The sequence below is a fragment of the Pholis gunnellus genome (assembly GCF_910591455.1).
Source record: "Pholis gunnellus genome assembly, chromosome: 21".
Classification (NCBI taxonomy): Eukaryota; Metazoa; Chordata; class Actinopteri; order Perciformes; family Pholidae; genus Pholis; species Pholis gunnellus.
This window is the reverse complement of record NC_136548.1, coordinates 2,589,073-2,611,961: the sequence shown is the minus strand read 5'-3', so window position 1 is coordinate 2,611,961 and position 22,889 is coordinate 2,589,073. Positions and strand designations below refer to the sequence as shown.

The window sequence follows — 22,889 nt, the reverse complement described above, 5'->3', positions numbered from 1 at the left end:
TAAATACACTACATGTATTATAATTTATAAAAATATTTTTCCCATTATCTTATTTTGTCATTGCACAGCTACTGTCTTCCTCAGTTGCTCTGCTTCCAGTGCAGCTTGTTTTAAGTAGAGCTTTTATCCAATCAGATTTCACCTCTGTGTCTCTAGGTAGAAGAGAGACAGGCCTGCAGACTCACCAGTGCCTCCATGTGCAGTTTAAGTGAATGGGGACGATATTGTTGATTGTCATAGTCTTCAACCAATCAGATCTTTAGTTTGAGATTCTTTGATGCGCCAGAGCGGCTAGCTGGCCTACAACTACGTCAGCATTACGTGCAGCTCAGTTTTCAGGAGCAGCTCTGCAGTGAGGTGCAGCGTGTGCTGTGATTGGTCAGTGGGCGAGCACGTGACTATTGTGAAACGAAACTTAATCAGAGGCTTAGTCGGAGTAGTAAGAGAAAATTATGATATTTTTTTCATTTTGCTTGATGTGGATTATAATTATAATACAAAAGTTTTGTTTTTTAACACTCAATGGCTGAAGGAGGTGAAATGGATTTGTGAGTTGGGATTTAACCGTGGGATTAAACTCTTTGTCAACAAAGAAAGGAGGATGTGATCAGCATTTGGTAAATCAACTGGTTCGTTTTTTTACATCTAATATCTGAATGGCCCTTGAGTGTGTAGCAGAATGCGTGTTGCTGCTGTTGTTTTTCCGTTAAGCTAGGTAGCCTAGCCTCCCGGGACACTTGCAGAGCATCAGCTGTTTTTGTTCAGAGGTCACACAGACCATTGTCTCCTAGTGAGCGCAGAAAACATTATATTTCCTACAATTTAAGCTTCTGCATTTTCCAAGTGTACTAGTATTACTCAAACGTAACATTTGTCAGCCTCGTACCAAACGGTTTAATGCGAATACGTATATAGTTACAGCCCAAGAAACGAATAATAACACTAGCTGTGGCGCCATCATGAGGTTATAAGGTGGTATTTCAGCAGTGAAGGCCCAGGTATAAAATGCACGGCCCGCCACTGGTAACTGCTGATGACACACAATGTTGTCCGACCTCCACAGTCTGAATGTGAACATTACTTGCTGCCTTATGATTGCATATTGTATACAGATCATTTAATGAAACACACTAACACACGTAAAAGATCTATTTTAGCCAGGAAACACAGAGAGAAGACAGAACCAAAGGATTCAATGAAGATAAATTAAAGTGAAACAAGTTACTGTTAGAGGAGTTGATATCAGCACAGGCAGGTGAAAAGACATCTATTAAAACTGGGCTGAGTATTATGGATTGTCATTTTTTTCAGTAATTATGTTTTCATCATGTAAGTGGTGAAAACTAAAGTCCTTTATTTACAATCGACACACCACCACAGCGATGGCGGCTTGTTTGAAGATTAAAACATTATGCACTGTAGGAATCAATAGGCTTTTAAAATCCGAACAAGTAGAGGTTATGTTAGCGTAACTATCCATGAAGGGTGATATTTCACATTCAGCAGTCTTTGTTTCTCTCATAATGACAACACAACATTTGCAAATGAAAAGTGAAGATTACATTTGATTATATTAAAGAGAAGGGCATTGATTTGTATGCAAAACCTAAATCTAGGAAAAACAAACACATATTACAATATTTCCCCTTTCTTGCACAAATAGTTGCTGAATTTGACATTTCAGGATGAGTTGCGTTGTATGCTTCTTTTTTAAAGAACAAGTAGTCAAGCTAGCAAGGCTGCTGAAAAGTAGCCTCCGCCGAACACCGTACACGTCATAGAAGTCCATCAGAAGTCTCCCATAAGATTATAGAATCCTCTATCTTAAAAGATATTGGCATTGGTCTGTGATGATAAGAAGAGTTGGGAAATAAGTTACATTTAAATCACAGTTTGTTCTCCTAACAAAGAGTTCTTCTCTTCCCTCACTGACAGAACTTCCTCTCTAAACACTTTGACACCAGGTCCCACTTCAGGGAGCAATCTGTGCCCCCAAATCAGATTTAGTGGCTACAAATCTGGCCAGGCTGCTCACTTTTCGCTCGCTGGCTGTTTTTGATTGGCAGCTCGCTCCTATCTGACAAGTGTACTTGCTCAATACAAATTGATGGTGAGGTTTAGGGGGAGGTGGCACGGCTGACCTGCTGGCCAATCACTCTGTGGAATAACCAATAAGGAAGTGTTAATAAGGTCCTGGAGAGAGCAGGGACGGAACGGGGCACTCATTAGCGAAAAGACAGATCAAGACAGATTTCTCTGGTACACAATATGGAGAGATGGCCGGACATCTCTACCCCACGCCCTGCTGCTGGAGCTTTCTCTACTGAATATGCAGGCTGTGCCATGACAGGGACAGAGGTGATGAAGTGTGCTTCTGTATGTGGAAGAGGAAAGGAGCAGAGTCTGAACAACTGTCTGATGAGTTCGATTAACAGGGTAACATGCCTATTTTATCATTGACTCTTGAGCAGAGAGGAGTAGAAAAGAAATTGGTAGAGAGTGACTGACAGTTAATAGCATTATTCTTCACTGTCATTCAAACAACCCAGTAGAGATCCTGAATGTGTGACTATGTCTGGGTATTGAGAAATGAACACATGCGACAAACGCCTCGTAGCATTTCTCAAAATACCATCAGAACTCAAATATGTTGAGGTCAGTGAATGACAAGCTACCCTATAATTCCTGACAAGACTCTTGGGTATCCTGAGGAACAATAGCACCTCCAGATTCACTGCAGTCAATTACAGTGATGTGCGATGTGCGGCAGACAGAGGAAGTGACAGTTGGGAGACAGCTCTCCTATCATTGTCCTTCTGTTGTGGCCACTTTGAAACAAGTGGAGCTATTTGTCTGGCAGCGAGGTATGCTGGAGGGAAGAGCAGGAGGGCTTTTATCTCAGAGAGAGACAGGAGACGGGGAATATGCAAGAAATGTAGCGCAGACAGAATATCTGAGAGGTAAAAAGTGAGAGAGTAAAACAAGAGAAGGGATTCTGAGAGCAGGTAAAATGGCAGAGAAGAGATAGAAAGTCCTAGCAGGCAGGACGTCGGGGACAATAGCTTGACAATGCTGCTGTGATGTTTGCTTGGGCACGGAAGCATACTCTTAATGTGCAGCATCAATCAAGATGCTGCCCATCGCACAGCATGGCAACTTTTATCGCTGCTCATTAAAGTAAGTGCAGATATTTTATGCATCAGTTGGAATGCAAGGACTTTTTCATGCTAATTTCCCTCCTTTAGATTCGTTATTCATCATCTTTGATCAACGGGGTCCTGTATTCAAATAAAGTGGAGTCTGTGCGCCTGATGAATCTGGAAGCATCACATCTATGGATTGCTACTGCAGCTTGAGTGTATTTAGCAAGCTCAGGAATAATGAAAACGGTATAATATATCAAACCCTCCTCCAGTTGTTTAACAAGACTTTCCTTTAAAGTTGAATTAAAGAAGTGTAACATTAACTCCATTCTACAAAAGAATGTGTCGTTCTTTAGAGTGGAGAACAAACACTGTTTCTATCCTCCAGGTCCTCCGAGACGATTCCCTGATGGAAAGAACATTTAAACACTTTGAATCCACACCTTTGCCCCCTGCTTCCCCACCGTCATACTCACTTCTGCATGTCCACCCAAAACTGACAAGATGACGTAGAATGCCATGGTCATGGTTAATGCCATTAACTTGTGAACTTTGCCCGAAATTTCCATCCTTGAGGACCATTTTGCCTCCCTTGAGAATGCATTAGCAGATGAAAGGAGGTTGTCATGAGCTGCTGAATTGTGTTTTGGTCCTGGGGTACATCTCAAGTCTCTTAATTGCATCCCCGTTTCCCTCACTTGGGTCCTTTCCTTGCGTCTTAGTCCCTCCCACCAGGGATGCATGGAGGAAACCATGCGAGGAGAGAGGAAACGAGGAAATATGTTTTAAGAGACATGAGACGTCCTTTCCTCTGAAGCGTCTCTGAAGCGACGTCTGTTTCTGATGACGGAGGATCAGCTGATCACATTTGGATCAGCTGTCAGTCGGCTTTAACAGCTGGAGAGACTTTAGATACGTTTGTGTCTGTTCACATGATCACTGTACTTAATAGTAACTAATAATACTAATAACTAATAAAGACACACAGTGATCATCACTGTAGAGGTGTTCTCTCTGTAGTCTGTTACCTCTTTAACAAACTGTGTCCTGTTTATGAGCGCAGGATCGATTTCTACCCTCAGAATGCGTCTGTACGTTTTGAAATTCAGATTGCGACGTCGTCAACCCAAAATATGATTATGATTTCTCTTGAATACTGGAATAAATGTATTAGGCTCCATATTTCAGGTTCAATTTAAATGATAAAACTCATCAAACACTGAGGAATGATCAGCCTCACGTGAGTGAATGAAATTATTATTATTATGTATATAAATATATACATACATAAAAAGTGTTTCGTCTCTCCAGCTCTCTCTGACTTTAATTGTGTCCATAATAAAAGTTATTGAGGGAAATATCAGATCATGAAAAGACAAATCTTTCTAATAAATTAGGAAAGTTATTTGTGGTCCTTTCGTGGTTCAGTCTACAATGAACATATATTTAAACCAGATGGTGAATCAGAAAACTAATAGCCCTTAAAACCCTTCCTGGAAGGTGGTTCTCGTGCGTCCTAGCTCCTCAGAGATCCCTCCTCTCTCCTCTAAATAAGAGCTTTGGGACGGCCGTCAATATGGCAGCGCAGAACAACCTTCAAGCGAGGAGCGAGCAAATGACAATTAAGAGACTTGGGATGTACCCCTGGTCCCCCCCCCCGTTCTTCCTCTTCTGCTTCACATCATATGCACTGGGAATTGAATCCAATGTTTCGTTTTAACTTATTTTGTATGACTGAACAGTGAACACCCTTTCTGATTGGAGACATGGGTGCAGATCTGAGAGCTGTTAATCCACTGCTAGAAGGAAAGTGTCGAGCCTTTGAATCAAACAGCCTTTCCTATTTAACATGCCTCTCAGTCCTGGCTACACTTATTATAGTATCTCTATCCTGGTCATCAGCCATTGTCGCTCCCCATCAGCTGAGAATCCAACATAGCAAGCATAGAGGCCAGAACAGGGGGGAAGAGAAGCACCATAAATAGCAGGCCCACCCTGTTTATCATATTGAAAAGCATGACATTGTGTTTTCAGCAGCCATGTCCTTCACAGAGTTGCTTTGAGTGACAAAACAGTCGATATAAATAGTTCTGCTAAGGGTGTTTTACGGGTATTTGTTCCAAGTGCTTTAGAAAGGCCTGGTGCGCTGACCTCAAGCAGCTGAATCCCCTCCTCCCTGCAAGGCAAACTCCCGCTCTCATCTGTAATCTATTATTCTTAACCAAGATGCAGAGACGAATACTGGGAAAGGCAGATAACTTGGTCTCTTATTCCTCCATCCACCCCCATCCCCGTATTACTATTATCCAGAGACCATTGTGTGGGAAAACAAACGGAATGATTGCCTTTTGTTGTATGGGGGGGAGGGGGGGTATTCTATGCAGGATTTGAATGTAGACTTGCTATTCAAAGCACACAAGCTATGACTGCCAGTTGCATTGTGCAAATAATGATGCATGGGAGGGATCAAATTAAAATGTATCAGCTGCGGGTTGGGATCCATCTCCAAATCTATTTTGAGCAGATGACAAATTGAAAAGGAAAAGGGGAGCGTGTGTTTCAGGTTGCGTGTTTATTTGCACCATCAGCCTTTCTTATGTTTTGAATGATTTTGGCCAAATGTGAGTAGTTAGAGTGAGTCTGTTGGGGCAGAGGTGGTGCTTTGAATGATGACTCCATCTCTTCAGTTAAGACCTTTGAAATGCTTCCTTAGAATCTCTCTAGAGTTACTGAAAGCATTTTCCAGTACATGCCGTGACCACAACCCTTTGCTGTACTTTGGGTAATACATAGCAAGTACACACCCACCTACACTCAAAACAACAAACACCTCCCACAATTACAAAGACTAACCACATGTTTAGCAGCCCTGCTCTTGTTGTATAGGCTGATACATGTTTCCTGTTATTGTGATAATCAGTAATCATTATCAATTGTTTCTTTGGCTAACTATGAGCTAGTTTCACATTCACAGATGGTAAACCATTGCAGGACATCTTTTGCTTGTTATTCTCAGTAAATTAGTCCTGGGTCATGCAATTTGCTGAACTGGGTTGACCAAACTTTTAAACATACCTTTTTATTATCCCTGCACGAATGAGGGACCACCATTTTGTGAAGCTTAGCATTCAGCTCCAATTTGAAAACTGACTTGATACGTGAGAGACTTGACATGCTGAGAGGAGCTCTGTTCCATGAGCTGCTGGCTGTAGAGAGGAATCAGAGCCATGTGTACGTGTCTGTCTGCTGTCACTGACTCCGTTCCCCCACCACACATTACTCCACATTGTCTGCAGGTTCTGTGAACTTTTCCCATGGCGGGTCGCTTGAATTATCGCTAATAGAGGCTACCGGCATTCAATCTACACGCCCCGACTGTGGGGTAATAGACAGGGGGGCTGAGCTATTATAATTGAAAGGCCCCTTCAATAACTATAAATAATGAAGTTTCCCTAGAGGCCATGAGGGGTTGGGTAAAGGAGAGTGTCGGATAAAGGGAGGTGTTCTCACATATATCGAGCCAGCCTGTTAGCCCCACGCTGAGTGAGGCGTGGAGGGAATATGATACAGGGATACTCACACTGCTTCATTATGAATCAAGTCTTTGCCTGACATAACTCTGGTATTTCTGTGAGCTCAGGTGTTAAGGTTTCAGTCATGAGCTAAGAATTAAAGGACCATACCAGTGGTTATAGCCCATGTACTACAAAGTGTATAGAAGTCATTTTTTTAAACACGGTCAACAAAATCTGAATGTTTTCATTCATATTGTAAGAAAAGTGAATGGAAACCAATGGTTCAAATTCAAGAGGCTGAAAATGATGATTTATACCAAAACAGAAAGGACTGGATCAATTATCTGACAGTATAACCAGACTGCTGAATTAATCAATTATGTAGTCATCAAGCACTAACATCAATTTGTCAGTATTGAAATGCAGATTTTTCAAATGAATTTAAATACACAACTCAACAAAGTTTTAAAAGCCTGCTTATTGAAAATAATACTGTACATAAATGCATATAGACCAATGGCTGCCTAAGGTAGAAGGACATCCAAAAACCAATCACTGTATGTATTGTACTGTATTATAAGTATATACATAATTTGCATTTAAAGGGCTAAAATGTGTCACACTGGTATGGTCCTTTACAATAATAGCCGTAAAGATTTTTCAACATTTCTGTCTAATTTTATTCCAACAATAGTGTTTAGTTCATCGTGTGACACTAACATACTAAAACGACCTACGTTAATTCATTCTATTAGGGCTTTAGAAAGCTCATAAATCAGAGTGACCCACCCTATCTATTCTCTGTTAGGGACGTCTGTGGGATGCACAAGGTATCTAAATGGAAATAAAATCTTTCAATTGCATTGTTATTCATTTCACTTTTTATGTATTGTCAGGGAGAAACCTTCATCTTATCAGATGTGGGCAACGTGATGGCTGGTATCTTAGATTTAATATCGGATGTTCAGTAAGAAGGTAAATATCTAACTGTAACCTGTATGTAGTGCACTGGTTTGTGGCAGATGAGGAACATAATCTAGATGCAAAACAGCTTTCTTTTCCCCAGACTATTGCATGTTCCTGCCTTGCAGGTCACATGCCGCTGCCTATAGAATATGCACATAGTAATTGGCGCACCCTTGAAGCGCTTTCAAATCAGGCAAAATTAGCAGCATGCTGCCATTTCTGACAGACATGAGCTTTTCAATCCTCTTCCCAACTGAGTGGAGGAGTTTTCTGTGTCTTAATTACCTCACATTTGGCACAGTGCACCGCAGAGCTAGCGGGAGCCACGGGGAGTTAGGAACTCAGCTGAGACACTCAGACAGCGGTTGGTGACAGAAGCCAGGGGAGGATGCAGTGGTGAAAAGGCTTCCAGCTAGCATGCCTGGGATGACAGGAGAGGTGGTGGAGGGGGACAGAGATCCCCGAGGAGGAGCAGAAGAAAGAGGAAGAGCTAGCTCAAGGGAGAATTCCCCCCAGGCACATATATGGCAGAATTAAAACATCCATACACGGCGTAAAACAGAAGATATTCAGTGTGGAGATGCTCTCAGTCTCTCGCTCCCTTTTTTCTTTGGAGATATTGTGAACTGGCTGCTTTTGAACACAACTCCAACCCCCCAGGAAAACAGGGAAGCTCTAGACTGGGACTGGAATATCATGGTCAGTGTTCAGATGGAGCATTAGAACATAGGCTACGATAGAACTTCTTTTGCATTACGTACCAACATCTCTCTCTCTCTCTCTCTCTCTCTCTCTCTCTCTCTCTCTCTCTCTCTCTCTCTCTATATATATATATATATATATATATATACACTACATACCAACATTTACCTAATGCACACACACATTTATGCACGTTGCTGCTGCTTGTTTACTTATTTGGTCAAAATGTAATTATTAAAAAGAAGAAATGTATACTTTACTGTACTGTATCATTTTCCATCATTGAAAGCAATCCCTACATTACCATGACTTTGTGGGACCACTGATGATGTAGGTCAGGGGTCACAGACTGTTAAATGTTCATTCTTCCCACAGGCAGTTTAAAACCAGCATGTCTCACATGTTCAGAGACCGTGACGATTAGTGAAAGCGTTAATGTGAAGCAACACTACGAGACAAAGCACAACTCTTTTGAACAAACGTACCCGCTCACATCTGAATGAAGACACAGAAAATAAACCCGAGAGCCCAATATGATCAGAATCAGAACACATGATTCACTGTCCAACGATGGAAACAGAGAGAATAGAGCAACAAGTGGTTTAATAACCACAGAGAAAGTCCATGCTCACTAGTTTCTCTTGTTAGAAGATGAGACAAATATAATATGTTGTTTTTAGTTGATATCACTTCACACCTGAATGAACTGAATGTAAAGGTTTATTAAGGGCAATTGAGTGAAATACATTTTTCTAAAATGAAGTACTTTATTTTAAGTCACATTTTACGAAAGCTTTATGTTATTTCATTTATTATTAAATGCAGCCGTCATTGAACTTGAAGCGAGAGAAGAACATATATTTATTATTAGAGTATGTATTATTTATAATTCATCCAGTTCAATTTGAAAACTATTATATTATTCAATTGAACTTTCTTTATTTTATTTGACGTCAGTTGTTGACTACATACAGATGTTAATACAACTGTTGGCTAATTCAAATTTCATATCGTCTCTAACTGGACCTCACTGAACTTTATTTGAACACCCCTGATGTAGGTATTGAAATTTGATTGTATATAATTGCACAAATTAAATTGAAAATAGTATTTAGAATTGCAGCAGTCCGTACGTGACTCTGTGTACGCTGACATCACAGGACTCCCTGCTGTCAGTTTTGACATTTGTTCTCGTTAGCTGGAAGAAGCAGCTAATGCTAGCTAGACATCGCTCTGTCTCTAATGGTGGACAACAATAACTCAACAGTTTAAATAGCATACAGGGAAAGTACGGTGGGGATCAGTGCTAACATTAGCAAGCTAGGCTCACCAGCACAATGGGACTTCCCAAGTTGTGAATTGTTAAGGAACCACCAGTTTATATTGCTAATGACACATTGCTAGCACAATGTGGGTCCAACATGTGTTGTATTGGCTGTACACAGTATGATCTTTTTCCAGTCAGTACTATACCACAAAAGTCAACATTGTGTCTCCTCTAACAACACCGGCTTTTAGTTATTAGTCAACTGGTGCTATGGAAATGCCTACTTAGGGTTTTAAGACGTATATGTTACACACGGCTGTATGTAGCATGCAGCAATAGAACACCATCTTGCTTTATATATTCTAACATATTTCCTTACTCGGCTATAAAATGGCTGCAGGATCACACCACTGTCAACAATGCACCAATCAAAAGCCAGAATTAAACCAAATGATGTGGTGTTCAGACACTACAGAGCTCCAATCACGTAAGGGCACTTAGGTCCTCCATTAGATTGAATTACTCCAGTTAGTAGGAAACTTCAAATAAAAGACTAATTCAGCCAGTGTTTTCTATGAGTTAGTTGATGGCGGAAAAGCACAAAAAGACCCAGCAGAGAGAATAGACTCCTGCAGGTGGGAGCGATGGACCGCAAAGGCTGACAGCAAAGCACCCGAGGTGTTAGTGTAAGAACTGTTTCTGTGTCCATGCTACAGCACTCCACTACTCAAGCCCATGCTTGCTTGCTCAGTCTTCTAATTATAATGGTCAGCTGATTGTGGGTAAACAATGCAGGGAGACAGTAGGAACATGACACTGATGTGAGATGTTGTGATGTTGCAGAACTTAGTTGTCCACATAAACAGCTGGACTGGTGGTGGATGTAAAGGAGACTTTTCAGTCATGTCAGCTCCGTGTCATTGTAAAGGCTCTTTGAGTTCTCCTGATAGTACATCTACCGAGGCTGTATGTTGTAGCCCACCGTGTATCATTTCTGTCCATTTTAAACCACACACTTCCTCCACTTCAATTTGGCTCCCTTCACTAAACTGCCTCTATTCCCTTGATGTGGCATTGATCTGTCTACTCAGAGCATTGTCTGTGCCAGCCTGACCAGCACCATCAATATTGCATCAGGTTCAGTCTAAACAGCTTAGAACTCTTTTGCATCCATCCAGGGAGAAGTAATACAAATCCTGCCTGTCTTCATACCCTCGGCGAGGATGGCACATGGCAGCTGATCTCACCTTATAGCTCTACTTTGTACACCAGGGGACAGAAGAAATCTGATGCTTTCTGTTTGTACCAAGAGGTGAGGAAGTGATACTCTTGGGTTGTGCAAAAAGTGACTTTTGCATTATTAATCGCCTAAAACATTAATTAGTAATCCTCGGTAATTAGTGTTCGGTCCTTTCATCACCCGGAATGAGCTGCTCTGAGAAAATTAAATGTTTACAAGAGAGTGAGTCAATATTTGCTCGCCGGAAGTTAAATTGAATTATCTCAAGAATTACCTCCGAGCACTCCAACCCACCTGAGCAGCAAAGGGAGTTGATGCCGTCCAGTTCTGTCGTCTGGAACACAATTGGACCAGATTTTGTCCCAAACTCCACCTGACTTTTCATTGTTCCCTCCTCCGTCTCCTCTTGAGTATGGTGGTTTATCTGACAGACACAGCAATCTAGGGAAGCATGACCATATTAAATGAAACCAGGAGGAATTAGCCATGCAGCTGCCACGATGCCCTCTGGGAAATATAGTAAAAGATGGAAAGTGTTTATAGAAGATGATATCTACGGTGCCAGCAGCTCATTGACTTCAAGCCTTTTAGCGATTACTGACTGCACCTGGTGGCTCTATGGCTGTGCTGAATGCTCGGAAAAAATGATCTCAAAACCCACAGTGTGTATTGTTGTGACACAGAATGGAATTTGATAGTGATTAATGCAGATGGGTCACTCGACAGACTACCAGGGGCACGGCCTATTTTTCGAACGTTGCGGCTAAACTGTCTAACAATGTCATCCAATGCAATAACCCAAGGCTGCCATCTTGGACTCTATATAAAGAATGCTAACTGAGGAAATGTTATGTTCCCATTAACTTAAGAGAATTAAATCTTTTCAGTTTGATAGGCCACACATTTGCATGCCAAAAGAGCTAAAGAAAACAGGTATTATGTAAGTGTTCTTTGAAGTAACTCCGTCTAATCATTTAATAGGGCATCACTAATGTACTCTAATTTGTTCTATTTCAATTAGACTATGCAATTTGGTTGGAGCAGATGTGCAGTGAAAAACGACTCTTTTACACTATCATGTCCCTTCACCATCTAACGGTTCTGATGTGCAGCATCAGAACAGGAGTGATAGTTTGTTTTCATGCTTGAGTTAAATTATCCTCACTGGCTCCACCTCATAGTGATATCACCTCTTTCCCACTGAGCCCCACACACGTCAAACCAGTAAGAATAAAAACAGTCAAAGAAAAAAAACAAATCTGTCAGAAGCTTCTGTTCACTCTATGAATGAACAGGTTCAGGATAAGGCTACATGGGTTGCATACAAATCCATCTCTACGGTATATTGTATGTGTTAAATGTCATTCGCTCCAACTTGTTCTCTTAAAAAAGCGACAGCCCCAGTAGCATTAATCTCTCACACGGGCTGGTATCAGTGGACGTCAGCTAGCACTTTGTCACTGTTGCTCTCTCTCATCGCGTGCAGAGGCTAGTCAAGGTCAGTGCAGACATATTCCTCCCAAAATGCCTTTGACAGGTAACACAATGACACCCAGGAGGACAGAATGTGAATGATATTTCCAAAAGTCCTGCAGCCTCTTTCATAAATAGCCCGGCTGCTGTCTGTCTGTATGGCCTCCTTCCCCTGGCAGACTGATTGACAGTCATGCGCACATCCATTATTTTGGCCCATTGACTGAGCCCAGCAATCAAAGATCAGTGTTGTGGCAGAGGTAACCGGACCCTCCTTTGAGACGGCTCCGTCACACAAGCGCAAGTAAAGGTGTCAGCCGCCGGCCTACTAATCACCCTGTGCTGTGAGTAATGGCTATGAAAGCAATCACAGGGGAAATGCATCATCTCTACAGACCCTCCATCTATCAACCTGACTCACTCTCATTTGACTGAAACGCATGCCGATGTAAAATATGACACTTTGTCAAAGGCAGAGGGAGCACGTTGGCTCCAGAGCTGCAGAATGTAATAATTAAGCACACCCATAAAGGCCCATTGTATCTCATCCATTGACACGTACGTGTTGCACATTTCTAAAGATGTCTCCCTGGGTAAACATTTCATCCTTGGCATAATTACAATGCTTCACCGGTTTATACGGAATTACAATGTAGGCCTACTAACAGTCATTTTCCACTTCAGTCATCTTTCAATTTGTTTCCCCACATGATATCAACAGAGTAATGGTAGCAGACAAAATAAATGCCTGCATTGCACACTATCAAAAGACTATTTGTCAGAGAGTTTAATGTGTTTCCTCCACTAACCCATCCTTTTGAAGATTTGCATTATGAAGGGGAACATGACAGATTCCCTGGTTTGCTTTTCAAATCTGGGAGATGTGAAGGTGTTTGTGTTGCAGTTTTGGTTGTGCACATGTAATTTCACACAGTGGGGAACGTTTCCTCTCCAACCACAGGAGTCCTCAGTCCCATCACCCTGCAATCAGCAGACTGGCCTCTTCTCCAAAGTGTCTCTCCTTGATGCTGCATGTTGTTAATCTCAACAGGTGCCCAAACATATGTGCACAAGGAGCCCTAGATGTGCTAGTTCAGGAGAAAACTAAAGCTGGACCAAAACACCGAGGCAGAGCTGGAGTGAAAACAGACAAGCTTACTTTCAGCAAGCGCTGATGCATCACTTTAGCAAAGCAAAGTGACCAATGGCAAACGGGGTCCTTCACCCCATAACAAATTCAGATGATGATTTATGTTGTTGTACATCTAACGAATGCAATATTTGTCACTTTGAAACAATTTGCTACAGCATCTCTGGAAATGACTTCTATATATTTTCCTCTCTGCTTCATTCTGGTTTTCTCAGCGAGGTTATTACTTAATTAGATCGGAGGAAGGCTCTGTCAGATATCCGCCTGCCTTGCCTCAGTCGCTCACACAGAATACTGATCGCTCGGCAGATGCTTTAGCCAATTACCTGACATCAAATCTGATATAATACTTGAATACATTTCCACAAAACCTGTTTTTACCTTTATTCCCTCGTTGCTGTGGGGCGAGTCACTGTTTTGCAAGGTTAGATGGAATTTAAATCTTCAAGTTGTACAGCTCATTAGAGAATACAGCAATCAGAAGTAACACAGTTTCATAACAAAGGAAGGATCCGCTGCACTTCATGTCATGATGTTCTGAAAGTGTGCAGATTCATCTTGGAACAGAGTGCTCGACAGAAAGTGGACTAAACTATCATCCACAACAACTGTGAGTGATCACTGAATTTCAAGAACAATTTTTCCAAGTTTGGAGAAACTATAAAAAGTTCTCCTGTCAGGGTCTATCTCTGGCCAAAAGGCTCCGTTCTCCCACAACATGCAGCATGGGTTTGCCGAGGTTTGGGTTGAAAAGGAATTGGTTAGATTTAGGGAAACAATTTTGAAGGTCTCTTTGTCGTCATGGTTGCAATAACAACAACTTAGTTAAGGTTAGGGAACGATTGTGTTGAGGTCTTCGTCTCGCAGTTGGAGACAGGTCACAGTGGTCTCACACGTTGCTCCTGTCGCGATTCCGACGGCCGCTAGAAGGCTTTGCCACTTACACATCAACATTTGTTTTTGTGGAGCATCTGCTGAGATGATTGATGGTTTTTCTGGAGTTGCCATAGGTCTCTTGGTGTCCTCCCACACTAGTCTTCATGCACTCAATGTGTTTTAATCCTGTAGATTGACAGCGGTGCCACACTCTTTTCATTTCTTAACCATTCATTTAACTGGACTCCAAGAGATGTTCTGGAATCCATCCAATGAATTTTCCATCACCCATTTTTTCCAGATTCATTTTTTCCAGATACATTTCTAGATACAGCCCTATTTACAACCAACAGACTACACACAGGTGATCTCCATTTAATGAATTATGTGACTTCTAAAACCAATTGTCTGCATCAGAGATGATTCTACTAAAGGGAAGGATTATATATGCACTTGTCTTTTATATTTGTAATTAATTAGATGACTGTAGTGATCTCTTTTGGTTGATCAGTGTCAAAGAAGAGTCTACAGCCATGCTAGCAGCCCTATGAGGCTACTGAGGCACAGCTGTGCTTTGTGCTAATAACATCAATATGCTTACTTGTTCACAATGTTTAGCAGCTATAATGTTTACCATGTTCACCCTCTTAGTTTAGCAAAAAGAATTCAAAAAGAAAGAAAATAGCAAAAAGAGAAAGAGATCTACTTCTCTGTGGGATTCAATCATGATGAAATATTAACATACCAATAATATGCCATAAACCTCATCACAAGTTACCCGACCCAACTAGCCCCCCCTGGTCCGATCTGGCAGGCGACAAAATGAATCACAATTGCTGTGATCATGACTATAGGCACTTTTCTGAAATGTTAATAAAGCCATATTGAATGGAGCACTATTCTCTGCAGGAAGTCTGCAGCCTGTGGCTGCTCAGTAAATCCCAATGACTTCATTAACTCATTACCACGAGTCACGGCGTGCAGTGCCAACAGCAATTAAAACACGGCAGAAAGGAGCGGTGTCCTTGGGCCACTGTTCTGCTCGTGAGACTGATGAGATGATTGACATATCAATAGGCGCCGAGGTGGATTAAATGGAGTCAATCAATATTCAGATTTGTCTCACTCGCGACTGAAGCAAGTTTTGCACACCTTGTCAATTGCTGTCGGCTTTTGTGCTTCAGGCTGTGCAGCATGCTGCTGTTGATGCAGGATATCATGTCTGTCACATTAGGATATGAGGTGCCTCTGAAGATTGTTTTAGACTTTTCAAGCTCCAAAAGAATTCACTTTTTGACTTATGATAATTGAAAAATGACCCAAAGCTAATCCAAGTGGTACTCGGTGAAAGAAATCCTGGAGGGCGTGAAAGGTCACCAAGATTTCCCGACAGCACACAGAAGACTGGTTAATATTCATCCAATCTTTTGTCTTCTTATTCCTAATTCAACCAGGAGGCCAGAGGAGACGGAAAAAACGTAACTTCCAATGAATATGTCAGGGTTTTCATTCAACTCTCTCCTCTGTCTTTTGTAGAAACAGTTCTATTCATGAAGCCAATCCTCCATAGTCATGACACTGCATACTTATGTTTCTTTTGTAAAACTCCAGCAAAATGGTAATTAAATTGCAACTGTGGGCTTCTGTCCCCTATGCAGGCTTAAAGACGCCTTTATCTTAGTTAATGACTGGCAGTTGATTATGAAAAACCCAACATGTCGTCTCTTTTTTCTCCGACGTGAAGGCAGTCCACCCACACCTTCTGCTTTTGTGCGCACTATTGTTATGGCTCCGTTGTTAATGAGTTTAGAATTAACTGGCTGTAATGACTGGAGACAGGAGCCCCTGCTGAGCCTGATTGTGCTGTTGAATGGGGAGCTGGAGAAGTAATGTATGGATGGATGTGCACACGGTGTGCAGATATCTGTGCCGTGTTAAAACTGTGAGGGTGGATTTCGGGGACGATCGTGTCTCGATGCTCGTTGCTGCTTTGCAACCTGACATCAGATGTCGTCCTGTGGCCGTTCATTAGGGGATTGGTTTTAGTGTGATTCTTTGATATCAGGCAGACATCAGCTGGTAAAGCTGTGGCCTCAGTCAGCTGGGGGCATTAGACTGTCCAAACTAATCCATGTGACATTTACACGTCATTAAAACATTGTAGATGTGGATACATTCATTAAACAGTAGACTAATTACCTTTGGTGTCATGTTGGCATCATCAGCTGAAACAGTCTTCTGTGTTGTAACATTTAGAGTTTTTGATGGTTTACACTGACAGCGGTTGAGGCAAAAACTAAAATGTGTCTGCAGCCTTTTGGACGAGCTGTATAATCAAACAACAAAGGGATCTGTATCTGCCAATATGGATCATCAATGATCATCAATTAGTATTGGCTGCAGAAGTTATATTTGCTCCCTTTTTCTGTGCTGATCCGATCTGTGATCCAATCCATGACTCTGATCCGTGACACCATCTGAACCTCGAGTTTTATGATCCGTTGCACCACTTTGGGTGGGTGTGGTTGCTGAGCAATCAAATGATGTTCTATTCAAGGTTGGCCCTCTGCTGGGGCTGCACCAACGGGAAATGTATCAGGGTTGATGCAAAGGTCACCATTACCCACACCAGGTGGAGAAAGGTTATCTGTACACTGCTTGGCAAAATTGTACTAAGTTCACTTTAGCAGACTAGCTGGATTTTGGGGGAGTTTTTTGGGGGCGTTCACTGTGAGCCTCCTGTATCCTCCTTCTTCTCTTCCCCTCTGTCCTGGAGCATCATTCTCCATAGTGAGCTTGTGGACAGGAGATGAGATATGATTCTTGGAATTAAAACAGCATGTTCTACTTTGATCATCCAGCAGTGTGTGAAGCACTGAAATAAGACTCTCCCCTTCTTTATCGAATCTGTTCTCTCGTTTTCCCTCTCTTAATCTTTCCCTTGCTCACTCGCCCTGCTCTATCTGAGCTTGGGGGATTGCTGTATGAGATGGAGAGTTAATGAAGAAAGCTTTTTTTTCTCCCCTGCAAGAAGCCTGGTAAACTCTGGCAACTTTGTACTCTGCTTTTGTTAATCGCGTCTCGATCGGCTTTCATCCTTTACAATCCCAACCCCTGAACCACTTTAGAGCTTCAACACAAATGAATCCGAACTATTTTCTGCTCCTAATTCCGCAAAATTCCCTTTTATTCCTCATAATTATACACCATCTTCTTTACTCATTTACAGGTAAACTAGCAGTCACACAGCCCTCACTCATAAGTGGCCTTGTCTTCATAAAGTTCAAGTGAGATGCAACATTGTCAAAGAGCCATTTAAGATGCTATCATCTAATATGGAGGCTGACGTGGGCTGGTGCTGGCAGCGTGGTTATGTAAGCAGCTTTCTCAGGGACTGAAAGCAATCCAACACACCCAGCAGGGGAGCGGTAGTGTGTGTGTGTGTGTGTGTGTGTGTGTGTGTGTGTGTGTGTGTTGGGTGAGGGGTTTGGGGGGGGTGAAACGCACATTCAGTACGCTACATAATATTGCAGCCAGTGTTTTGCCAGAGGTACAGAGAGAGGCACCTTTTTCGTGCCAATTGATATGTTAATATGCTAACGTCCATGATTAGCGAAGACAAGAACGGAGCGTGTCTGAGCTCAGTGAGGTATTGATTGAAAGAAACTGGGGTGGCAGATGAGAAAGAAATGAACATTTTGGAAATCAAAACTTTGAACTCATTATTGTAAGCACAGCCCAAAGGGTAAATAATAAATTCAGATTTTTCACATCTATCATAATATAATCCTCACGTCATATCTACATTGAAAGAGTCATCTGCACAACCATGTCAACCACAGCAGGTCAAAACCTCTGATCATTGATGACAGTTAAATGGGAATCATTTGAACTAGCCTTCATTTTCTCTTCTAAACACGCTTTTATTTATGAGCTTGTTAAAACCCTGTATGATTATCTGACTGCTTGTATTTCATGCATCCCTAACAACAAACAATATCAGATTTAAATCTGCAGAAACTGATTGTTTTGGCACTTGGGGACAGCGGACACAACATTGATATATCATCAGCATTTCAGATGAAATGGTGATCTTGTTTTTGGTCTCCCTCAACTCCTGATGGCAATATCTGACTCTTTAAGCGCTCCACTATTTTCACCAGCTGATCACCACGGGGCACTGGGATATCTTGTGTTCCTATTCTCAAATCATATTCTCAAATCTCTTTCAACTTGATTACTACCAAGAGAAATGATGGCCAAAAAGTACAAAAATAAGACCCAAGCTGTAATATACTGGGAGTATCCTCTAATTACAACTGTGGGATTCTCCCTCCTCAGATTGTGTAGCAGTAAGGCAGGAAAACTGTTTGCTAACAGAAACTTTGCATGCTACATTGAAAGCTCAGTTAGCATATTACAATGATACATTTGTGGCTATGAGCTAATGAGCAGTTTGTTTGAATGCGGTTTGAGCTGCCAGACTCATGAGCTGAATGCATTAGCCATTATCAAACATGGTTTATGAGGTATTACATGTGCAACATTATGTGTTGAGTATGTGCAGTCATCATGTGCAGAATCATAAAATAGCATTTAGCTTCATTGAAGACAAACATTACAGCATGACAGCAGCCCCTGCAGTCACTTTTCCCAACATGTATCCTAAACGTAACAGAAATGCGCATTACTATCAATAAAACTCGCAGCTAGGATTGTTAGTTTTAGCAAAAATACAGCTCAATAATAAAGATCAGAGTGGTAGGTTTCGGACACACATTCCTACAAGAGAGCAACGTTTTCCCCTCAGTCTTTCTAACTGAATTTGGTTCTTGAAGACTCTTACCTTGGCTCTGTGTATGTTGTGAACACATGGCTGAGATTTTAGTGGGCTGAGTCGGTATCATTGATTTCAGGTGATAGCCCTGCTGATATGTCCAGGCCAGCCGGGCTCAGGCTGGCTGGAGATGCAGCGGAGCTCTTGTAGAACGAGTTACTTTGGGCTGAAAATCTGAGCAAACATTAAGTGCTGATGGTGGGAATGCTGGCGAGTGACTTTGCCCTGGGAGGGAGGTCTCCCCTCAGCGCACTGACTCCTCTGCAGACTTACACACAAGGTTGTCCTTCCTCTTCGTAGTGCTGCACCAGAAAGTCAGGGATTTCTGCCTGTTACTGCCAACATCACTGCTGACTATATGTAGGTGTAGCAGTGTAAAAACACAGTCCTATTCCAATTAAGGAGCATAACCAATGCTGTTTACGGTTGAGCTGCTGCTATGTCACTTGTAGCCCAGCTTTAAAAGTGACTAACAAATGAATTACCTGCATTGCCTCAACCAAAGCAAAGAAAATGCCACTATTAAGGCTGCGGGTTTATGGCAGCCACAGATTTCCCCCAAGCCTTAAGCCTGTAGAGTGCACTGGGTCCACCAAGACCTACACTACAGCAGGACGGCTGCATCATCCTCACCGTCCCCCCTCACCAGGCAGCCGGACCAAACAAAGGATGCAGGAGATGACAGAGAGTATCCTCTGGAGGAAAAACTGCATTCCATGTCTGACGGATCTATCATGCCATCGATAAGTTATTGGCTAGAATAATGCTCAAGGTGATCTTGTAGGGATCTCCATTAGCCCCGCTTCACACACAGTGTTCATGTCAGCGGTCTTTCCTGTTCCTCGAATGTGCAACGAGAACAGATTTCACTGCTTCATGAGGTCAAATAGTAAATCTAGGAGAGGTTATCAAGATCTATGGATCAATACTAATGTGCGGAAGATCACGGCTGCCAATATTGAAATAAAATAATTGTGTCAATTTGAGTTTTATCTGAGATATGTGTGTTCAGAATGTGTGACAAAATTATTAAAATAAAACCATTAAATGAATCAATCATGCCAACGTGTTTTAGAGATATAACAACAGGTAAAGACAAGATGACAACAAATGCTCACACAAATATATGATACAGATAGTGTTCAATGCAATTTTATATATTTTTAAATTTTTTTAAATGAAGATAAAACGTAAAAAATACAAAAGAAGACTCACTGCAATATTTAGGAGCAAGCATTTTCTCCTCAGGAGCTTACGTTTGCCTTGTAATCACTTTATATTATTATAAATATTATCATATGAAAGCAGTTACAAGTCTTCTGTACAAAAGATATTCTTGTATAGAAAACAGTGTGAACCATAGTGAATGGACTAGAACATTGCAGTGTTGGTCTGTGCGCCTCCCTCCTCTGCTGCTCCTGATGTTATGTGTGCTGTAACATGCTGTACACACATGTGATCTACTGGCATATGTCTCTCGCAGGGCATTTCATGTACACCTTCGGCTGCTATCAGTACGCTGATGTGGAAAAATCTGCAATTCATGATCATCAGTGTATCTACTGCAGCACTCCCACCTCTTATCATGAATGTACTCCACACTATGAAGGTTCCTGGGTTTAAGGTCAAAACTGGTGTGCGTATCGTTTAGACCCAGAGCCGGGAAACGCATCCCTGTAGCTGTGTGTAGCCGTGTGGGAGGCAGCGGCGATGAGAAGCTGATGGTAAATCGATAGTGATGGATCAAAGTGCCGCATGGCTGGAGTCCTGCGGTGTCAGGGTGTGGGGAACAACGGCGACTTCGTACCCCTCACCCCTTCTTCTTATCCTCTCCTCCTACTCCAATTCTCTCTTTTTATCTTGAAATTCAAACTCCTCTCACTTACCCCACACTTGTGATTTGATGCTTTGTGTCATGGTGTCAGGTGGCATCAGTGAGTTGATGGGAAGATAAAATGTAACACAATCAATATCCGAACACTAAAATGGTTCTCTTTCCCAGCTGCATTCTGTATACGTTTCCACACATCTGTTAATGACACATGGACAATATTTGACTCATGAAAGACATATTATTCATAAAATCAAGCTATTGTTCAGCTTCATTGTCGAATATTTTAGTGTCATAATTTCCCATTTTCACAAAAATAGACAATTTTCATTTAACCTGTCCCTGCTTTTCAGCGCAAACACAATAACTGCCGGTTGCTCTTTGACTGTATTTTTCTGTTTTATTACAAACAGCACAATCTAATAAACAACCACTTGGTTCTGTTTTCTAGGAGAAAAACATTGTCCGGTCTGCTCCCATAGTCACCATGGTAGGGATGGCTGTTCTTTGTTAAAGGTTGAAACTTGCCTCTATTCACTTCTTTATGATTTCTATATTTCTCTTGTGAGCCTTAATAGTGGTAATCTAAAGTAATATCTGATCAGTGTTTGGAGGCAGCTTTTCCTGGGCTGTTAATGGTAGTGCAGTGCCTTCCCATTAAGCTCTCTATCTACTGTACATACCTAACCTGTGTGTTTTCCCTCCGACATTTAGCTCTCTGTCTGTGTGATGATACATGTGTGCAGTCTGCTCTGTGTGCGCTGGTTCTAGGGGTGTAATGGTACACAAAAATTGCGGTTTAGTAAAAACTGTTTTGTTAAGACAAGCGTTGCAGGTTTTTGAAGAAACTACACTTAACGCAATTGGCTCATCTTAGGACCGTCACGTACACAAATTCACCTCTAAAGCACACTGATTACAGTGACCTCATCTTTAATTCACACAAACACAAAAAGAAATGTAGAAACAACACCGTGGTTTTACCAAGAGCTCCAACAACAAACAACAGCTGGCAGCTGTTGTCACAATGTCACAATGAGGTTGCAAGGGCTCGGTCTACACACTGTTTGTCAAGAATTAGTTACACTACGTCTCTCTATTTTGATGCACTCTCTGTTGAGCATTTAGCCCTGTAATGGACTAATGCCATTGTAAATAGTGTAGGCTAGCATGTCACTCAACTTCAGTACCACACACACAGTTTGTCTCCAGAATGTATAGTTTCCATGTCCTCAAACCAAATGAAATGGTTTTAAGCTTATTCGACAGTACACTGAACCAAACCACACTTCTGGGTGAATACATGAACCGTTGCACCCCTATCTGGTTCTGTTCTAATCATTGATGTGCAGATGTGGGCCCGCCTTTCATGAAACATTCTAAAGAGTTGTACGAGAGTTTTGTATTCAGCCAAAAATGTAATTCTACTATTGAATGAGTTTGGGCCTACAAATAGAAAAACTAACCAAACTAGCACACACTGAATGTAAATGAGATGTTCTGTACCTCTTGATGTTTCTTGCAGCTGGCCCACATTATTGCCTTAAAACCAAACTGGTCCCGTTTCACTCCTCTGTTCTAATCCCTGCCCTTTGAAATGTATATGTTGAACTGTTTCACTGAAGCTTTTTCTGTGTTGCCCACTTCACTGAACTGAATGTCCTAACCTCTATGGTGTGCGTGGCCTCGACTGTGTCCGTCTCAGTAAAGAGGAGGGCTGGTCTATAAAGGCATGGATAAAGGCAGTTTTGATGATGTTACTTCTTCTATTTTAAGAAGACATCAGATAAATCTGTGCTTATCCTTGCTTAAGATATACGGACCCTCCTCTTCCTCCTCTACCTCTTCCTCGTCTTCCGCCTCCTCTCAAAGGAAGTCTGCTTTTCAAC

The 22,889-nt window shown here is 41.7% G+C and overlaps 1 protein-coding gene across 1 annotated transcript in view; it reads left to right on the top strand.

Moving 5' to 3' along the window:
- Positions 1-22,889, top strand: part of LOC306713575 (shisa family member 6) — a gene marked incomplete at both ends in the record, with an annotated part of 54,159 nt that overhangs the window by 13,918 nt on the left and 17,352 nt on the right. Inside the window, one exon of the mRNA XM_079183325.1 lies at positions 21,452-21,490. Within this exon, the coding sequence (XP_079039451.1) occupies positions 21,452-21,490 (39 nt within the window). The remainder of the gene's footprint in view (positions 1-21,451; positions 21,491-22,889) is intronic.